The following is a 19,912-nucleotide window of genomic DNA, read 5'->3' as shown; positions in this document are numbered from 1 at the left end:
TGAAGTTTGTGGGCGTGGCCTATGTACTGAAATAGCGCCCCCTAGGACCATTAAAACTGTCAGCCCCAAGCCATGCTTTTACTGAGGATTACGAAATTTGGTACACTAATGTGGTGTGTCAGGACCTACAAAAAAGTCTCTTGGAGTTAAGCGCAATGTCGCACAGGAGGTCGGCCATTTTGGTCCAAGTACTCGATTTAGTGGTTTTCGCACACGTTATTAGGAGAATGATGTCTCGTCGCCCTTTCCACCGATCACCTTCAAACTCCTGCTATATACTCTTAAGACATAGAGGAAAAAATTCAACCGTCGGATTTTAAATAAGTATAAAGGTGTGGGCGTGGCTAAGCCTCAAACTTTGACCTTTCGCCATTACATTACTTGACTTAACAACTCCTTTGTGCATGATCAGATCTATATCAAACTGTGTCTGTGTGATCATTGACCACATCTCAAGACAATGACAATGTGGACAGCTGACATCACCTAAGCCCCGCCCCCTGACTCCAGGAAGTCTATTTTTCTATGGTGAAATGCCCATATTTGTCCCCTCTAATTTAGTCAACATGACACTAAGGTTATGCACTGTCCTCATGATGTTGTAATGACCATTCAGATCTGATAGCTTTTCAGAAAGGGAGGGGCTTTGATGCCATGGCGAATTCTGGCGTGACGCTGTGACCTTACGTTTGACTGTAACTTCCACAAACAGCCTCCGATTTGCCCGAGACTGAACATCACATAACCAGTGTGGTAAAGATAGAGTATTTCATAGTGGTGAGACGTCTAATGCTGGGCTCAGAGGGGATGCTGAGTCAGGGTGAGGTGTGGACGAGGAGGCCGTTCACGGTTTCTGGTGTCGGGGCGGTTGACGTTTCTGTTCTGCCAGACGTGCCCTGGTGCCCCTGGCTGCCGGCCAGGACGGAGGGGCGGGGAGCTGGGTTTGGAGAGCGTCGGGGATGGAGCGGAGGGGGTGCGGACGGAGGGCGAGCAGCTTCGCTGCGAGGGCCGAACGACGCTGCTTGCAGCTTTAATTTTTTTTCTTTTTTTTTCTTTTTCTTCCACGTCTTTGGGTGGCCTTTAGGGGGTCTTAGCATATCCAAAAAGTCACCAAATTCTGGCCCAATATAGAAAGTGCGTGAAATTTACGTATTTCACTGGCAACGTGAAAGTTGGTAAAAAAATGTTTCAACAGCGCCCCCTGGAAAATTAAAAATACCCCTCTGCTTTGACCTTTTTTCATAGTAGAATGATGAAATTTGGTACACTTGTAGAACTCAACAATATGCACAGAAAAGCCTCTTGCACCCATGGTCAATATCAAACAGGAAGTCGGCCATTTTGGAGTAAAGTGGTCATTTTGACCCCGTTTTGGCCATTTCTAGGGTCTATATTTGGTTGAACAGTTTGGTCATTTTTCGTACCATCGTCTCAAAAATAGTGCGAGATCGAACAGAAGCGATGGACGATTCAAATGAGACAATAAAATTGACTTTTCGTAAATACTGAAGGGGCGGGACCAGGCCTCAAAGTTCGAGCACTCGCCAAAAAAATTCAAATTGCTATAATTTCATAAATGAAAGAATTACAGTTAAAGTAACTTTCTATGGACAATCGTCATCGCCCCCCGAAGACAAATGAATGGTCGATTGATGATGTCACATAAGCCCCGCCCCCTCAGGACTTAAAAGGTCAAGTTTTACTGGGAAATTTTCCAAAATTCGCCCTTTCGAATAATCATCCCAGATTTGTAGCAGGTAACTGAAGACAAGTTGGGGTTGTTTGGCGTCACTTTATGGGAGTTTTCTGCAGAAGGCGGGGCTGTGGCGGTGCGGCGAAGTCAGGCGTACCGCTTAGGCCTTACGTTTGCCTCCCATTTCGTCATTTCTAGAGATTTACCCACGACACTTCTTGGGAGTCATCCTAGTCCGTCCCCAAAAAGAATCTGATGTGAACATCCGGTGGGCTTGGCCTATTTTCTGAAATAGCGCCCCCTGGGACCATTAAAACTGTCAGCCCCAAGCCATGCTTTGACTGAGGAGTACAAAATTTGGTACACTAATGTGGTGTCTCAGGACCTACAAAAAAGTCTCTTGGAGCCAAGTGCAAAGTCGCACAGGAAGTCGGCCATTTTGGTCCTAGTACTCGATTTAGTGGTTTTCGCACACGTTGTTTGGAGAGTGTTACACCATTGCCCTTTTCACCAATCACCTTCAAACTTCTGCTATAGACTCTTAAGACAAAGGGGAAAAAATTCAACCTACGGATTTTAAATAAGTATAAAGGTGTGGGCGTGGCTAAGCCTCAAACTTTGACCTGTCGCCACGCCACTCTTTTTTTCACAGCTCCCTATTGGACTCCTTTTAACCAATCACCAGCAAACACTGGCAAATAGCAGCAGACAAGTTGAGGTCACTTGGTCTATAGTACTGGCAGGTTTCGAATAAAGGCGGGGCTTTGGGAGCATGGCGAAATTCGCCATCACACCATGGAAATACGTTTGTCTCTCATTTCTTCAATCATTGTGACATCGCCACACAATTTCTGATCAGTGATCCTACTCTGACCCCTAATAGAATTGGACAGCTGAAGTTTGTGGGCGTGGCCTATTTTCTGAAATAGCGCCCCCTAGGACCATTAAAACTGTCAGCCCCAAGCCATGCTTTGACTGAGGATCACGAAATTTGGCATACTAATGTAGTGTCTCAGGACCTACAAAAAAGTCTGTTGGAGCCAAGCGCAAAGTCGCACAGGAGGTCGGCCAATTTGGTCCAAGTACTCGATTTAGTGGTTTTCGCACACGTTATTAGGAGAATGATGTCTCGTCGCCCTTTCCACCGATCACCTTCAAACTCCTGCTATATACTCTTAAGACATAGAGGAAAAAATTCAACCGTCGGATTTTAAATAAGTATAAAGGTGTGGGCGTGGCTAAGCCTCAAACTTTGACCAGTCGCCATTACGTTACTTGACTCAATAACTCCCTTGTCCATGATCAGATCAATTTCAAACTTTGTCTGTGTGATCACTGACTACATCTGAAGACAGTGACAATGTGGACAGCTGGCATCACCTAAGCCCCGCCCCCTGACTACAGGAAGTCTATTGTTTTATGGTGAAATGCCCATATTTGTCCCCTCTAATTTAGTCAACATGACACTAAGGTCATGCACTGTCTTCATGATGTTGTAATGACTATTCAGATCTGATAGCTTTTCAGAAAGGGAGGAGCTTTGATGCCATGGCGATTTCTGGCGTGACGCTGTGACCTTACGTTTGACTGTAACTTCCACAAACAGCCTCCGATTTGCCCGAGACTGAACATCACATCACCAGTGTGGTAAAGATAGAGTATCTCCTACTGGTGAGACGTGTAATGCTGGGCTCAGAGGGGATGCTGAATCAGGGTGAGGTGTGGACGAGGAGGCCGTTCACGGTTTCTGGTGTCGGGGTGGTTGACTTTCTGTTCTGCCAGACGTGCCCTGGTGCCCCCGGCTGCCGGCCAGGATGGACAAGCGCGGAGCTGGGTTTGGAGAGCGTCGGGGATGGAGCGGAGGGGGTGCGGAAGGAGGGCGAGCAGCTTCGCTGCGAGGGCCGAACGACGCTGCTTGCAGCTTTAATTCATTTTCCTTTTGACTGAATAGTTGCTGATTTTATCTTGGAGACGTTTCTCCTCACATAAGCTTCAGATCTAAAGCTTGGGTTGTGAGTAGGAGGCTTAGAAGTTCTGGTCAGAAACAAACACGCTGATTGTGATGGAAGTTTTTATTGTTCCTAAAGTAGAAATCTGTTTTTATCTAAATGAAGTTCATGTTCTTGTTCCTTTTTCCCACATCATGTAGCCAGTATCACTCATGGTGTACATATAAAGGTATGGTGGTCTGTAACATCATGTGTCTGTGTTTCCTACAGATGTTCCACAGCTGGTGCTGGTTAAAGAAGAAGCTCCTGAAGAACAGAGTGCTGGTGTGGACCAGCAGGACCCAGAACACCTCCACATAAAGGAGGAACAGGAGGAGCTCTGGACCAGTCTGGAGGGAGAGCATCTCTGTTTGAAGGAGGAGACTGAAGCTGTCGGGTTTCCTGTTACTGCTGTTTCTATAAAGAGTGAGGATGATGAAGAGAAACCTCTGGTCTCACAGCTTCATCAGCAGCAGATAGAAGACAGAGATGTTCCAACCAGCAGCTCAGCTGACCAGATGGCAGCAGAAACTGGTGGAGGAGCAGGAACTAGCAGGAACCCAGATCTGAACCCTCATGAACAAACATCTGATTCTTCAGAGACTGAAGTTAGTGGAGATGAAGATGATGATGATGATGATGAAGATGGTGTGAATCTGGACTCTGAGCTGTCAGACTCTGGGTCTGAAACTGGAGATGAAGATGATGACTGGAATGAGAGCAGGTCTTCTGAGTCAGATGGTAAGTCTGTCAACAAGTTCTTCACAAGTGGTCTCTCCAGAGACACGTGAGGGAGACGAGTCATCCAGCAATAAGGTCTTCAGGCTGTTTGGTTCATAAGAAATGTGTTAGAGTGAAGCAACATGTAGGCTCGTGCAGGAAAGTCCAGAAGAAACCTAAATCATTTAGTCATGATGAGAGGTGGAAAGTAACGAATTACATTTACTCACGTTACTGTAATTGAGTAGCTTTTTTGTAAATTTATACTTTTTAAGTCGTTTTTAAAAGCTGTACTTTTACTTGAGTAAGTTTTTAAAAAAGAATTGTAATTCGCTACATTTTAAATCATATCCCTTACTGAGTAAAAATAAATTATAGGCTTAATAAATGTAGCAGTGTCGGAACAGAAAGAGACACCTGCATGAGCGCCGCGTCTAAACCGTGGGGGTGTACACTTTAGCTCAAAGACATCGGTTCAGTTCCTCCACTCGCTGCTTACCTCTTCTCTCCCTCCTCTCATGTGGGTTGGAACCCGCACCGTTTTGATGTCATCAGAATTCTGCTCGGTTCAGTAGCCGGACTCGGTTCTGTGTTTGAATTGTGTTTCTCTACCGCTCCGCACGGCAGCAGCAAAATAACGTTTAGCGCTTCTAACAAGCGGATTCTCAGCGCTTTGCTCATAAAACAGAAGACCTGCAAGCCTCTGTGAGTTAAAACATCCTGATACTGTTCAGGTGTAAACATTGTGCTCCATCCCTGTGTCTGAACTCAGAAGATGCTTCTTGATGCCACAGATATGTGATGATTTAGCTTGTTTCTTTATTTTACTCCAGAATACGAGATTCAATTATTACAAAAGCAGTTCAATGTAGTGAAATTAGTCATTCAAATGATTCTAACATGCTGCTGTGTGTGTGTGTGTGTGTGTGTAGGCATAGAATAATACATTCAGTTAATAATAAACATAACATTTCCATAACATAATCCCTCCTGTTTATCCGAATAGGATAACCAAACAAAAACAAAGTAAAGAACAAATAAAATAATAAAACACGATAAGGCAAACACAACTGACAATAGCAAACAGCAGCTTACAGAGACACAAGTGAGATAATGGAAATCAGTGAAATCAACACCATCATAAACTAAAGAAGAGCTATTTCATACATGTTGATGTAAATTTACTGTGATGCAACAATTCTACAATTTAGAGCAGTTCCTGTAAAGAGATTGGGAAGGATTAGCAAGACCATATAATACACAGAAAACATCAGTAGAGTTTATTGAAACATCAGATGAATTTAAAGCTGCAGGTCGCACACGGCTGTTTCTGTGAATGAGGAACAGGTAGTATCAATTCATGCAGCTCTAACTATGGCAGAAGCTGAGGCAAACCAGGCGTTCTTCATCAAAGGGCTTGTCCGTGGACTGAGAGTCCCGGTTGAAGAACGGTTTGGAACGGTTAGAGTCCTCGTCCGTTGATCAGGATGGTTTCAGTCTTAAGTTGATGAGTTCCTTGAAGTCCAGGTCTGGAATGCAAGAATGGAGTTTGGGATGTGAGAGCGCACAGTTCAACTTCTCAGTAGGGAGACGTCTGGGTCCTTCCATGGCGTGTTGAGGTGGTTGTCCACCTGTCAGGGACAGTGGCGGTTTTACATGGAATTACTCCCCAGGCCCCCCCCCCCCCCCCCCCCCCCCCCAACCACCACCACCCCACCTGCACGCACACACGCATGTTTTCTACAAACAGGCATGTTTTAGTAGAAGGACTATTGAACATTCATTTTTCTATGTTGCACATATTTACATTAATTACTATGAAGTTGTCATGTTGCGGGCTTCCGAGGGCCAGAGCCACAGAAGGAAGTCACAAAGGAAGAGGACACAATGGGAGGGGCCACTTGGACGGCAGAGATAAGCGGAGTTCAGGGAAGCCTGCTGATGCAAGTGGAATCGAGGCAGGTGAAGACAGGAAGGGAACCAACTGAAGAAAGCACCACAGGATGTGATGCCCCCTTTGAAGAAGCTTGAGCTTTGAGAGGATCTGAAACCATCTTACAAATGACATGATTACATTGTTTAGCTGTCTTGAGTTTAAAAGATATATACGTCACTCTGAAAAAGTGCTTGTAACATGAAAATGCTATACAATGGAAAATGCTTTGCTTTGCCGTTTTTAGAACGATATATAAGAGCAGTTAGAAGTAGAAGAAAGGTCACGATGACGAGTCACGACACGACGAGAGACGGCGAGTCAACGGTGACAGGTGGCATCGAGAGCAGCTCTTCTCAGGGATAGTTAGACGCAGCATACTCGAAAGGGGATGTTTAATCTTAGCGTTACGATTTTTGTATTTTTTGAATTTTGGAATAAACTTTTTTGGAAAAAGGATTCTCATTCACTTTTACGTGACGTGACCTAATTACTGCAGTTTCTGATTGGCTGCACCTGGCGGTAAGGCGTTTCCCATTTCCGGTTTTCAGTGTTGCACTACGTGTAGCTGTTTGGTGTTTGGGGCTCGCTAAAACTGATTTAATTTCTCTGTACTAGGATATCTCTGAGTTATTGTAGCACAAAAGCACACTAAAACACACATTTTCTATTGTTCCACCAAGCGTTAAAAAGTCTTATATACAAAAAAAAAAACACAATATAAACACACGATCTTGGACTGGATACATGACAGGATACCACAGAATAGCGCTATGCCCTCTGTTGTCCTGGTGGGGAATTGCTTTGCAACACTCTCCGGGAGACTGAGAAGTATGAGGGTAAAATGTCTCCATCTGTGCGTGCCTGTCTCTCCCTTTGAGCTTACGGAGAAGCATGACTCAAGCTTAAAGCTTGGTTTATGCTTGACGCATTCACTTTCCGCGCGGTGATGCGGCTCGTGGATGGAACGCGCTTCACAACTCGCAGCATTTATGGTTCGTGCGGCTCGTCTCTGCGGTGAGCCAATATTCTCCCAAACTGAACGGGGCAGCATGGAGCTCTACGGCAAATGAGTAAAACATAATCAAAGGGGTCTAAGGAGGAATATTCAAGAGTATTAACACTCAAGGAGACTACGGAGGATTATTTACAAAAGGAGCTTTAAACCAAAATGTGACTGGTGGAGGGACGTTAGTGATGACAGGCTATTAATCAACTTCTTGATAAAATAAGCTTAGTGGTACTCATCACTCTCTCTGACTCCAGCCAATAGGGTGTAGAACCCAACCACTTGGAGAATGCTCTGGATGTCAGCTCAGGGATCCTAGGAAGCTCGTTCCAGTCTGGTCTCAGTCATAGCTCTCCAGCTCAGCAGTTCAGCCGCAATCGATTCCTCTATATGCCAGCACCTCTCTCCAGCTCCTTCTTTACTCAGCTTCAAAACCTCTCGATTCACTGCGCTTCTCTTTCCAGCTGCTCAGTCTGTTTGTGCAGACCTCTTAATCAGCTGATGTGCACCAGCTGCCCTGTGGGGAGCAGCAGCAGGCCAAAGGGTTCCAGATAATGGCTCCCTCTGGTGGGGGAATTTAGCTGGATCATGGGGTTCACCTCACAGGATGAACAGAGGGAGATGAACTCATCAGCCCAAATACAGGGGGCTGTAACATGAGTGTGAAATAGTCTCATAAAATGTTTAAAAATATATGATGATCCCTAATCATTTTTGTCAGGCATATTTTTTCGTTTCTCTGAGCAGAGACTGTCTAAACGTCATGGTAGAAAATAGTTTGCATTTAGCAAAAAATCATGTTGTTGAGTTTATTTTAATTATTCCAACAAGAAGTATGTAAATGCCAGAGCAGGTCACTACAAACCCCACAGACGGGAGGGGGGCATTGTAGTTGTCACCTTTTTCCGCACCCCGAGTTTGCAGGTATGTTACCACCAGCGTAATTAGCAGTCTTACTGTATTTACGCTTATCCTTAGCCAGCAGTTTCAGGTAGGATTTAATGTCGCCCGCTCTGGCCCCAGGTAAACATTTGACTATGGTTGCTGGAGTCTCTGCCACGTTTCTGACTATGGAGCTGCCAATTACCAGAGTTGGGTTGTCAATGGGTGCGTCACTGAGTGACCCCAGCAGGGTCTAAAAAATCCGGTCACAATCTATTTTTATCTGTCAACGTTTACTGCAGTTACGTTAATCACTTCAGACAAAAAGTTGGGTTGGGCATCGTTTGAATTTGAACGATTCCCCAGTTTAGATTCCAGTTCCTAACGATTCCTGATTCTTTCAAGGTCAAAAACATTACATTTTTCAAATGAGCCAACTAACCACAGGTCCTACTTGGACTTGAATTTTAATTCTATGAACAATAACATCAACTTTGTTTAGACTAAAATGTTTTCAAAAGAGAAACTAAAGAAAAACCGTCAGTGTGTTTATTTCTGACCATAACTCACAGCCTTCTACTCACAACCAATGTGAAGAAGCCTCTAGGATGAGAAGAAAAACGTCTTCAAGATAACCAGAAATGCCCAGCTGTTTTTATATTAAAGCTCAGGATGATCATGTCCAGGATGACAGAGAATCTTCACCTAATGCAGGAAATGTGAGCAGAAGTGGAAGAAATCTAGGTCACAGCCCTCATTTGAAGACATGAGGTCTGCATGGTGTTCCTATCAAATGGCTGTAAAAAAGGCAAAATCCACGTTTTTATCTGATATTATTAGCTCTAATGAGCATAACCTAAGAGTACTATTTTCTACCGTGGATGAGATTTGAAATCCTTTGTGTGCAGGTGGACTTAAAGCCTCTTCGACTACTGCTGAGAGGTTTCTGACATAATTTATAGGCAAAACTGAAACTATTCAAGCTCAAATTCCCCAGCAATTTGGTTTTATTGATGAAGAAATCTGTTTTGATTCAACTACTTTAAATTCCTTTGACTCTGTATCCCCAGATATGTTGGATGAAATTGTTGGAAGGATGAAACCATCCAGCTCTGCACTCGACATCATTCCATCCTCTATTGTTAAAAATGTTTGGCCAGCTATTTCAAATATGGTTCATAATGTAATCAACTCTAGTCTGCAGTGTGGGCAAGTTCCAAAGTCTGAAAAGAGCTGTAATCAAACCCCTTCTTAAGAAACCTGGTCTTGATGTCTCGGTATTATCCAATCATCAACCTATTTCTGCGCTGCTATTTCTTTCTAAGGTTCTTGAGAAAGTCGTTTTAAGCTGTTGTCAGACCATTTAGATAATAACAAATTTAAGAAGTTTTTCAAACAGCTTTTAGAACAAAGCAGAGTACTGAAACTGCACTTGTGAGAGTGTTCAATGATATTTACCAATATACTGATGTGGGTGACAGTCTTTTTATTACTCTTAGATCTGACCGCTGCTTTTGATATTCTTGATCATGTTATACTTCTCAATCGACTGGAGAATTTTTTTGGTCTCTGGTTCAACGCTCTTCTGGATGAGTTCCTACCTGTCTGACAGGTATGTGACTGTTAAGATTGGTAGCTTCTGCTCAAGGTATGCTCCCCTGAAATATGGGGTCCCACAGGACACTGTACTTGGTCCTCTGCTTTTCAATTTATATTTGCTCCCTCTTGGGGCCATCTTTAGGAAATATGAGCTTGAATTTCATCTTTATGCTGATGACTGTCAGGTCTATGCTCCTGTTAAAGCTAAGGATTTAGCTATGAGTTGTCTTCGTGAGGTTAATGATTGTGGATGGGTTGTAATTTTCTCCAGATTAATGAGTCTAAGACGGAAATTATTATGTTTGCAACAAGTGGTGCTCCTGTAGTTACTCAGTCTCAAATGATGAAAAGAATGTTGTGTCTAATTTGGGTGTTAAGAATGATTCTCAGCTTGAATTTGATGTTCAAGTCAATAATGTGGTTCAAGTATGCTTTTTTCACCTACAGATTCTTTATAAGTCTTTTTGATGAGGAATCGTTTTGAGTAGCTTATTCATGCATTTAATTCATTTTGTTTAGACTACTGCAATAGTCTTTACTTGGTTGTTGATCATGGATGTATTGCTAGGCTGCAGCCCGTCTCTAGACTGGCACTTGTCGATTTGATCATATCACTCCAGTTGTTGCCTCTGCATTGGATCCCAGTTCAGTTCTGTGTTGAATTTAAGATTTTGGTTCTGGCCTACAAATGTTTAAATGGCCTTGCTCCTAGCTCTGTATCTGGAATTCTAGTGCCATATGTCCCATCTTGTGGATTAAGGTCAGCTGACCTAGTGAGCGGAACTAACTGTCATCACAAGCTGCTGATCTAGCAGCATGATGCTCATTATTATTTTATGGGTTACAGACGAGTGTCGATGCTCAGTGTTTTTATTTCTGCAGCAGGCCTTACAATCTCACCTCTTTCCACCCACAGTTTCTTCTTAAAACACGTATTACATTTACTGTTTTGGCGCATTTTAACGAGCTTCCTCCGCGCCGTGATTTCGTTGTAGGATACAAACTTTACAACACTCTCACGGAGTAAAGGTTCGGCAGGTATATTTGTTTACATTTTTGCCGCTGCGCACTTTCGGTGTTAGGGAAAGGAAGGGAGGGACCGACGCGATGCTGCTGTCAGGGAATCTCTAGGCTCCACAGTAGCAGTGACGGATGGCTGGTTTGACCGGCTCTGAGAGGCGTTAATCAGAATTTGCAGATAGCGTTTTTTTTTTCCTTCTACCAATCACATAGTGATGTCTGGACTTAAAAGCAACTCATTAGATTCATAGTTATTTGTTAAAGTAATGCATTACCATAAATAGTAATGTGTTTACCAACATGTGTTATGTCTATTACTGATTGCAAAAACACCCCTAGGTCTTTTGTCTTCTCTTTTTACTGAATATTTTTCTTTTACATCATTCTGCTTTGTTCACTGCAGTTTCAAGGAAGAGAGAGGAGATGGACGAGAAACCTCTGCTGTTACATTTCCACAACCATCAAATGAAAGACGGAGGTGTCCCAACCAGCTGCTTGGCTGGGCAGATGACAGCAAAAGTTGGTGGAGGAGCAGAAACTAGCAAGAACCTAGATCTGGACCCTAATGAAAAGACATCCGATTCTTCAGAGATTGAAGTTAGTGGAGAAGATGAAGATGATGTGAATCTAGACTCTGAGCGTTCAGACTCTGGGCCTGAAACTGGAAACGGAGACCATGGCTGTAATGAGAACAAGTCTTCGGAGTCAGATATTAAGACAGTCAACAAATCATTTAGCTGCCCTGTGTGTGGTATACGGTTCCAACACCAGTGGTCTCTTCAGGAACACGTGAGACTGACAAGTCATTCAGCAGTAAGGTCTTCAGAGTGTTCGGTTAATACAAAATGTGTGAAAGAGAAGCAACATGGAGGCTCATGTAGAAAAGTCCAGAAACAACCAAAATCATTTCGTTGTGAAGACTTTGGGAAAAGATTTAGCCAAAAGTCCAAATTAACCCATCATATGAAAGGCCACACTGGGCAGAAGCCTTTTGCCTGTGAGCTCTGTGGACAAAGATTTAGCCATAAACATAGTTTAAACACACACATTAGAGTCCACACAGGAGAGAAGCCTTTTGCCTGTGAGCTCTGTGGGAAAATATTTAGCCAGAAAAAGAATTTAAACATACACATGAAAGTCCACACAGGAGAGAAGCCTTTTGCCTGTGAGCTCTGTGGATACAGATGTACCCAAAAGTCACATTTAAATACACACATGAAAGTCCACACAGGAGATAAGCCATTTGCCTGTGAGTGCTGTGGGAAAAGATTTAGCCATGAAAATAGTTTAAACGATCACATGAGAGTCCACACAGGAGAGAAGCCTTTTGCCTGTAAGCTCTGTGGATACAGATGTACCCAAAAGGCAAGTTTAAACTATCACATGAAAGTCCACACAGGAGAGAAGCCTTTTGCCTGTGAGCTTTGTGGATACAGATGTACCCAAAAGTCACATTTAAACAATCACATGAAAGTCCACACCGGAGAGAAGCCTTTTGCCTGTAAGCTGTGTGGACAAAGATTTAGCCGAAAGTCACATTTAAACAGACACATGAGAGTCCACACAGGAGAGAAGTCTTTTGCCTGTGAGCTCTGTGGACAAAGATTTAGCCAGAAAAATAATTTAAACGTACACATGAGAGTCCACACAGGAGAGAAGTCTTTTGCATGTGAGCTCTGTGGGAAAAGATTTAGCCATAAAAATAGTTTAAACAAACACATGAGAGTCCACACAGGAGAGAAGCCTTTTGCCTGTGAGCTCTGTGGATACCGATGTACCCAAAAGGCAATTTTAAATAGACACATGAGAGTCCACACAGGAGAGAAGTCTTTTGCGTGTGAGCTCTGTGGGAAAAGATTTAGCCATGAAAACAGTTTAAATGACCACATGAGAGTCCACACAGGAGAGAAGTATTTTGCATGTGAGCTCTGTGGGAAAAGATTTAGCCATAAAAGTAGTTTAAACACCCACATGAGAGTCCACACAGGAGATAAGCCTTTTGCCTGTGAGCTCTGTGAATACAGATGTACCCAAAAGGCAAGTTTAAACGATCACATGAGAGTCCACACAGGAGAGAAACCTTTTGCCTGTGAGCTCTGTGGATACAGATGTACCCAAAAGGCAAGTTTAAACTATCACATGAAAATCCACACAGGAGAGAAGCCCTTTGCCTGTGAGCTTTGTGGATACAGATGTATCCAAAAGTCACATTTAAACAATCACATGAAAATCCACACAGGAGAGAAGCCTTTTGCCTGTGAGCTGTGTAGACAAAGATTTAGCCGAAAGTCACATTTAAAGAGACATACGAGCATCCACACAAGGCTCGAGGGATTTATTTAAAAACAGTACTTCCAAATGTACTATTCAGTTTTTTTACAACCTTAATGTTAAGCCTGGTTTATGCTTCTCCGTCTGCGTCAGTGCGGAGACACGCAACGTCCTTGTGAAGGGCTCCGGCAGGCACGCAAGTACGTACGGAGTCGAGCCCACTTTTTTAAACATCCGTCGAACGAGACGGATTACGCAAGCTTGTGATTGGTCTGGATGCCGCTGTTTACAGCGCCGCCATTGCAAAGAGAGCTGAGGATAACTAGCGGCAGACACGGAGCAGCTTGAAGAATACCTCGCGAAAAAACTCTATAAATATGAACGTTTCATCCTCCCGTGACTGGAGGAGTGAAAAGATGCGCAGCAAGCGTTTTATTTGTGGACGGAAATGAAAGGAAACGTGGGTTTAGAGGTGGGGAGCGCATGAAGTGATGGGAGAATGAGAGACAAATATGTCCATGTTAAAAGTCTCTTATATACACAAAAAACACAGTATAAACACACGATCCTGGACCGATACATGACAGGATACCATAGAGCAGTGCTACGCCCTTTGTGGTCCTGCCGGGCAATTGCTTTGCAACACTCTCCAGGAGACGGAGAAGTAAAAGAGCAAAACGCTTCCGTCAATCTGTGCGTGTCTGTCCCTTGCGGAGCTGACGGAGAAGCATAAACCAGGCTTTAGTCTTGTTCCTCTGCTCAACTATCGTTGATCGGCCCTTGAGCCACCTCTTCTTTTGATTTTCATTTTCAAATCTCCTTTGTTTTTTAGAGTCAGACCTTAACCAAACAATTGAGATGTTCATTCATGAAGTCTGAATACAAAAAAAATTACTTAAAGATTAAGAAAAAACTGTTATACCCTCCTGTATTTAAGAAACAGGCGCATGATGGTTGTAGTACATAACCCACTGCAATTTAAAACTGTTAGATACCGGTGGCGTCTGCTTTAAACAATTTATCTGTATATAAAATAATAGCATACAAATGTTGTAATAACTGCAGCTTAAAAAGAATGTGTCTTTATTCATTTGGAGCCCCTAAGAAGAAATCCCACCTTAAAGGCTGTGGAGAGACAGCTGGGACTGTTGTCAAGAAGTCATAAATTACAAGACGGCTCTGTGGAGACTCCATTCTCCTACAATAGCATTTTGCTATTTTAAGCAGGCTTAGGAATGTGCCTGTACCAGAGTTTTTAGAGATTCTGTTGCAGAGTTATAAGCAGTGGACAGATGCCGGAAAGACAGAACCACTTTTGGGCTGCATGGTTCTCCACTAGTGTACTGATGTATTAACATGGACTAGATTGTAATTAACCGGTTATCTTTTTTAACTCAAACTTTGCCATGATTGAGTCATAGCACTCCAAGAAACAGCTCAGCATGAAAATTAACCACATTCCCTTTATTTCTGATGACACAACTAATCACTGCTGGTGGACAATTAATCACAGACACTTAGCACTTCTGCATGCGTTCTGTATTCAGTGTGAACGAGGCTTCACGCCCTCTCTCAGTAGTGCAGCATCGTGCGGTTGTCCTGTTCTGATTTTTTCATGTAGTTGTGGTTTAGGCATTTTGTTGCCATTATCACTGATAAAAGCTGTAGCTTTATTCATTTGTGAATTAATTAAGCAATACAGATCACAGTCCAATGTTTTTGTTTTGTTTTGATTTTTAAGTAAGGTTCAGCAAATGCTGTCGAAATGAAATACGAACTGTTTCCAAGTACCGCTGTAATGTGCTTACATACCACTAGGGAGAAGAAAAAATATTTGTATATAGCGTTTCTCAAGATAAGCTCACAAGGCGCTTTATAAGAACGACAAAACTAAAAAAAAAAAGACGAACAAACACCATAATAAAAATACAAAAAAAGGGAAATTTTTAGACTAAAAATGAATCCTAAAAAAGACGGACCTGACAGAGCCAGTAGTGTGAAAAAAAGCTACTGAGGAAGAATCATGAACAATGTGTGTTTAGATGGTAAATGACAGAGTTCAGAGCGGTTCTGGTTCAGTCCGCTGTTGGATCATCAACACTTGACAGGAAGGAGACATGATCGTCTTTTATACAGAATGTCTCGTGTCTTCATCTGTCTAGGGCTGTTATGATGGTTTAATTTTTGAATAATTTGAACATTAAAGGTTCTTCTTTTCCAGAATGATTTGTAGTCGGTCAGATGATTTCCTCATCAGGTTGCAGCTTTTACATCATTTCTTGTTGATTCTTGATCTTCTGTCTCTCCCTGTTCAGATCAGAACCCATCAAATGTCAAATCAATCAAATTTTATTTACATAGCGCCTTCTACCAACCTTGTGGGAGTCCAAGGCGCTGAACACAACATGGAATAAAATCACAAGAGAGCAATAAGGATAATAAAAACATTTAAACAAATAGATAAAAAGGTCATAACACAAGCAATTAAGATAAAAACCCATCACAGGAAACCAGACGATAAAAACGATTCTGCTCTCAAAAACCTGCAGCGATTATGACGGTCGAATAATGAGCGGCAGCTCATTCCAGAGAGACAGATGTGTGTTTCTTTGTAAGTCAAATAAAAAAAAATCAAAAAATCAAAATTTATTTAAGAAGTGCTTTTCATACATACAATGTTAAATTCAACCAGAGAGCAGTCAGTTTCTCACCCGTCCCACACAGATTCACATAAGAGATTCCCTTTGTATCTCCCTCCTCCCACCCTCAATCCCATCCCACCCTGATTTACAAATAAATTCTTTAAAAATCCTGCCATGTGAATTCATGTATTTTTTTTCACATTCTGTCTCTCACAGTTGAAGTGTACCTATGAGGTAAATTACTGACTTCTGTCATCATTTTAAGTGGGAGAACTTGCACAATCGGTGGCTGACTAAATACTTTTTTGCCCCACCGTATTTCAATTTACATATTTCAATATATTTAATTTATTGAATTGATTGTTGTGTGTGTGGTTTGTGGGTTGGAGGTTTCAAAGCTCAGATAATGAGCTCCTACTGCTGAGAACCCAGCAATAGCGTTCAAAGGGGAAAAAAAAGCAAGAAACTTTAGGAAATAAGACGCATTTGATCCTGTAGCTCCCACAGCACTTTAACCCTGAAGAAGTATTCCGCGCTGATAGATTTGAATACAGATACTCAGTTTTTTCAGGGAGCCATGGGTTACAAAAGCATGCATCAGCGTCTCTGTATCGGCCAGAGAGAGAAAGGGGCAGACTCTGGCAATGTTTTTCAGGTGATAAACAATATTTGTAATATTCTTAATGTGGGGAATAAAAGTTAGCTCAGAGTCAAAAATAACACCCAGTTTCTTCACTTGAGAAGACAAATTAATAGTTAGTGACTGTAGCGTTGGAAAAAGTTTCTCTCTGGGTCTCAGGACCGATGACTAAAACTTCAGTTTTGTCCCGGTTAAGCTGGAGAAAGTTTTCTGACACCCAGGATTCAATATCCGAAATACAATTAAAAAGGGCATCCAATGGTCTTGCGTCATCAGGAGACACAGAGATGTACAACTGTGTATCATCTGCATAACTGTGAAATTGCACTCTGTCGCCCGATGACGCCACCAAGTTAAAGTTAAAGTCCCATTAGTTGTCACACACACTGATGTGTGTGCGAAATTTGTTCTCCGCATTTGACCCATCCCCTGGGGGAGCGGTGAGCTGCAGACACAGCCGCGCTCGGGAATCATTTGGTGGTTTAACCCCCCAGTCCAACCCCTTAATGCTGAGTGTCAAGCAGGGAGGCATTGGGTCCCATTTTTTCAAAGTCTTTGGTATGACCCGGCCAGGAATCGAACCTTTATCTCCCAGTCTCAGGGCGGACACTCTACCACTAGGCCACTGAGCTGGTAAAGCATGTACAGATTAAAAAGCACTGGGCCTAAAATCGAACCCTGGGGCACACCACAAGTAATCTCACGGGTCTTAGAACAGAAGGTATCAAGACTTACCATAAAAGTCCTGTCTGAGAGATACGAAGTAAACCATTTTTGGATGGCACCAGAGAGGCCGATGTGTTTTAACCGGTTTAAAAGAATGTTATGGTCCACTGTGTCAAAGGCAGCGCTTAAATCCAGTAGAACCAGAACCGTCCGTCTCAGTGCTGTGGTTTAATCTAAAACCAAACTGAAATTTCTCAAGGACATTATGTGCTTTAATAAAATCATTAAGCTGTATTAAAACAAGCTTTTCTAAAAAATTTACTTAAGAATAGTAAGTTAGATATCGGTCTGAAGTTGTTAAAATCACTAAAATCTAAGTTTCTCTTCTTCAACAGGGGCCTCACCACTTCCCCTTTAAAGGCAGCAGGAAAGACCCTTGTTTGAAGAGAACAGTTCATCATGGTTAAAATCTCATCTCTAAAATATTCATAAAATGGCTTAAAAAACTAAGTAGGAACTGGATCTAAAAGACATGTGATGGACCTTACTGAAGAGAAAACCTTATCTAGAGTTTCAGCCTCAACCAGGACAAAACTACTGTTTCCTCTGGTAAAGGTACACACTCAGATTTCGATAAAACCATGTCACTGTAAGAGGATAAATTGTTGCATCTGATTGTATGTACCTAAGTGTGTAAGTGGGTCACTCTGAACATCAGAGCTTAATTTCTTCTATTGTAGATTATGTTAGATGTTTGTAGCAATTAATACATATTAATCATGACCAATAAGATGTGATATTCCACACAAATATGAAACATCAATCTGATCTTTGAATGTTTATTCAGAAGATTCTAGGGTTCTTTGCTTATTCAGGGACCATAAACACACTTCGTATTAATTCAGAGTCAGTATATAGTTTATAAAATGAATTTAATAATTTTAACTAATGGTACATGACAAGATATGAATAATGTGAGGTGGTGTGGTGGAAGCTAGATGTTGTAGCAACCGTTCTTTGTATCTGAGAGAAATTGTGAAATCTGTGTGGCAAGATGGAGAAACGAGGGCCCGGGTGGGATTCGATCCCCAGACTCCCAAGTGAGAGTCATGCGCGCTAACCAGTCAGCCAAAGGGACATCCCCTTGGCCAAGTAGCCAGGGCGCATGATCAATCGGGACACTGTGACAGGACGCTCACACTGCCACATCTTCCCCCCCCTCTTTCCACCAGCACGTCCTCGTGCTCCTGCGCAGGGTGCCACAAACTTCACATCCATGGACCTACTTGGATCCTGCCAACAATGCCAAATGTGGCCACTCGTTTTAAATAAGTGGCAGTCACTGTAGGCTGTATTAACCCAAGCCCAGAATAAACTGGAAGAAGGCTGTGATCTAGTTTACCATTTTTATTTATCACTTCCAGCAACAACTTACAGATACACTCCAATGCCGGCTCTGATCCTCCGTCCTACAACACTTAAAACCCCAACCCAGTCCCTGCAATAAACCACACACAGTAGGGAATAAAGCACAGCAACCACACTAACGGGAGGGTGGCAGAGCCGGATGCAGAGCTGCGTCATAAGTGATGCTACAGAGCAGCAACGAGGGTAAGTGCCAGGCCCAAAAATAAATACCTGTTGGACCCCTTTTTAAACAGATAAAACAACTCTAAAATAATGGTGGGAAGAAAAAACAATGACAGGTATACCACACCACATGCAGTCACCCTGAACACACAGTTTCTAAAATTACACCATGATCCACCTTTAAAATACATAAAATGAATACAAAAAAACCCATACCTTGGCCCAGTAGGACTTATTGTCTTCCGGTTGTTAGTTCACTGGTTCAGTGTGTCCAGCAATTCAACATGCAGCGCAGCAGCTGCCTGCTGGATTCCAATGGCTACCGGTACATGTGAAACATCATACAAAACAACAATTTATTCGCTTTACTCAACCACAGAGTGGATAAAGGATGTTCCCCATGATTTAATTGCCTTCCTTAGCATTTAAATGTGTCGCAAGCAGCCATGATGTATTCGCCGCACAGTGCTGTGTCTCAAACGGGAAGCCAGCGTTAGTTGCCAGATATTTAAAGTTTTTCCGCGTGCCCCGTCACCCGATCTGTGGGTTGCCATATCTTTTAAAATGCTTGCTTGATGTGGGTGGTGCCTCCACAGCTGACGGTCCTCAGCTAAAAGCATCACAGACCCTGCATCTACCTAAGTTTTCAGAATCGAAAGAATGAAGCCACAAGTGTTGAAACCAATGTCCGCCTAGCAGAGCTGGACAAGCGCCCCCTGATGGTTAGTAGGAAGAGACCAGATGTTCCATATCATCCTTGCTCAGAGCGCTTAAGACCACCTCTCTACTGCAGAACCACCACTCAGAGCATCTGGAGCTGGGCCACCTTGGGAAAGGCTGACAGCCTCTAGTTACATCTAGATAGTATGGATTACATATAGATGACATGGAGCCAGATGGGTCATGTGACCAAGCTAAAGTCTTCATTCTCCAGGTGTGTCAGAGAGAAGCTTTTATCAACATCTGAAGTCATCAGTTTCAGCACAGAATGCAGCAGCTCACCTGAAGACAGGCAGGAGACGGCACCACCACATCACATCTGCATGGCCTCTCTACACTGGCTTCCTGTTACATCATTCAGTTCAGGAGGTTTCATCCTTCCATCCATTTTCTATCCTAATCAGATGCTCGAGCCACCTCAACTGGCTCGTCTTGATGTGGAGGAGCAGATCTACTCCGAGCCCCTCCCAGGTGACAAAGCTTCTCACACCATCTCTCAAGGAGAGCCCAGCCACCCTGCGGAGAAAACTCATTCCAGC

At 42.9% G+C, this 19,912-nt stretch overlaps 1 protein-coding gene across 1 annotated transcript in view; it reads left to right on the top strand.

Annotated features, from left to right (window-relative positions):
• LOC129156784 (zinc finger protein 665-like) overlaps positions 1-15,341 on the top strand; it is a 63,329-nt gene extending 47,988 nt beyond the window's left edge. Inside the window, exons 3-4 of the mRNA XM_054736003.2 lie at positions 3,913-4,422; positions 11,248-15,341. Of these exons, the coding sequence (XP_054591978.2) occupies positions 3,913-4,422; positions 11,248-13,187 (2,450 nt within the window). The 3' untranslated portion in view covers positions 13,188-15,341. The remainder of the gene's footprint in view (positions 1-3,912; positions 4,423-11,247) is intronic.
• Positions 15,342-19,912: the final 4,571 nt, after the last annotated feature.

The sequence above is a fragment of the Nothobranchius furzeri genome, chromosome 2, assembly GCF_043380555.1.
Source record: "Nothobranchius furzeri strain GRZ-AD chromosome 2, NfurGRZ-RIMD1, whole genome shotgun sequence".
Taxonomy (NCBI): Eukaryota; Metazoa; Chordata; class Actinopteri; order Cyprinodontiformes; family Nothobranchiidae; genus Nothobranchius; species Nothobranchius furzeri.
Note: the sequence above shows the minus strand (reverse complement) of the source record. Positions and strands in the feature narration are given on the sequence as shown.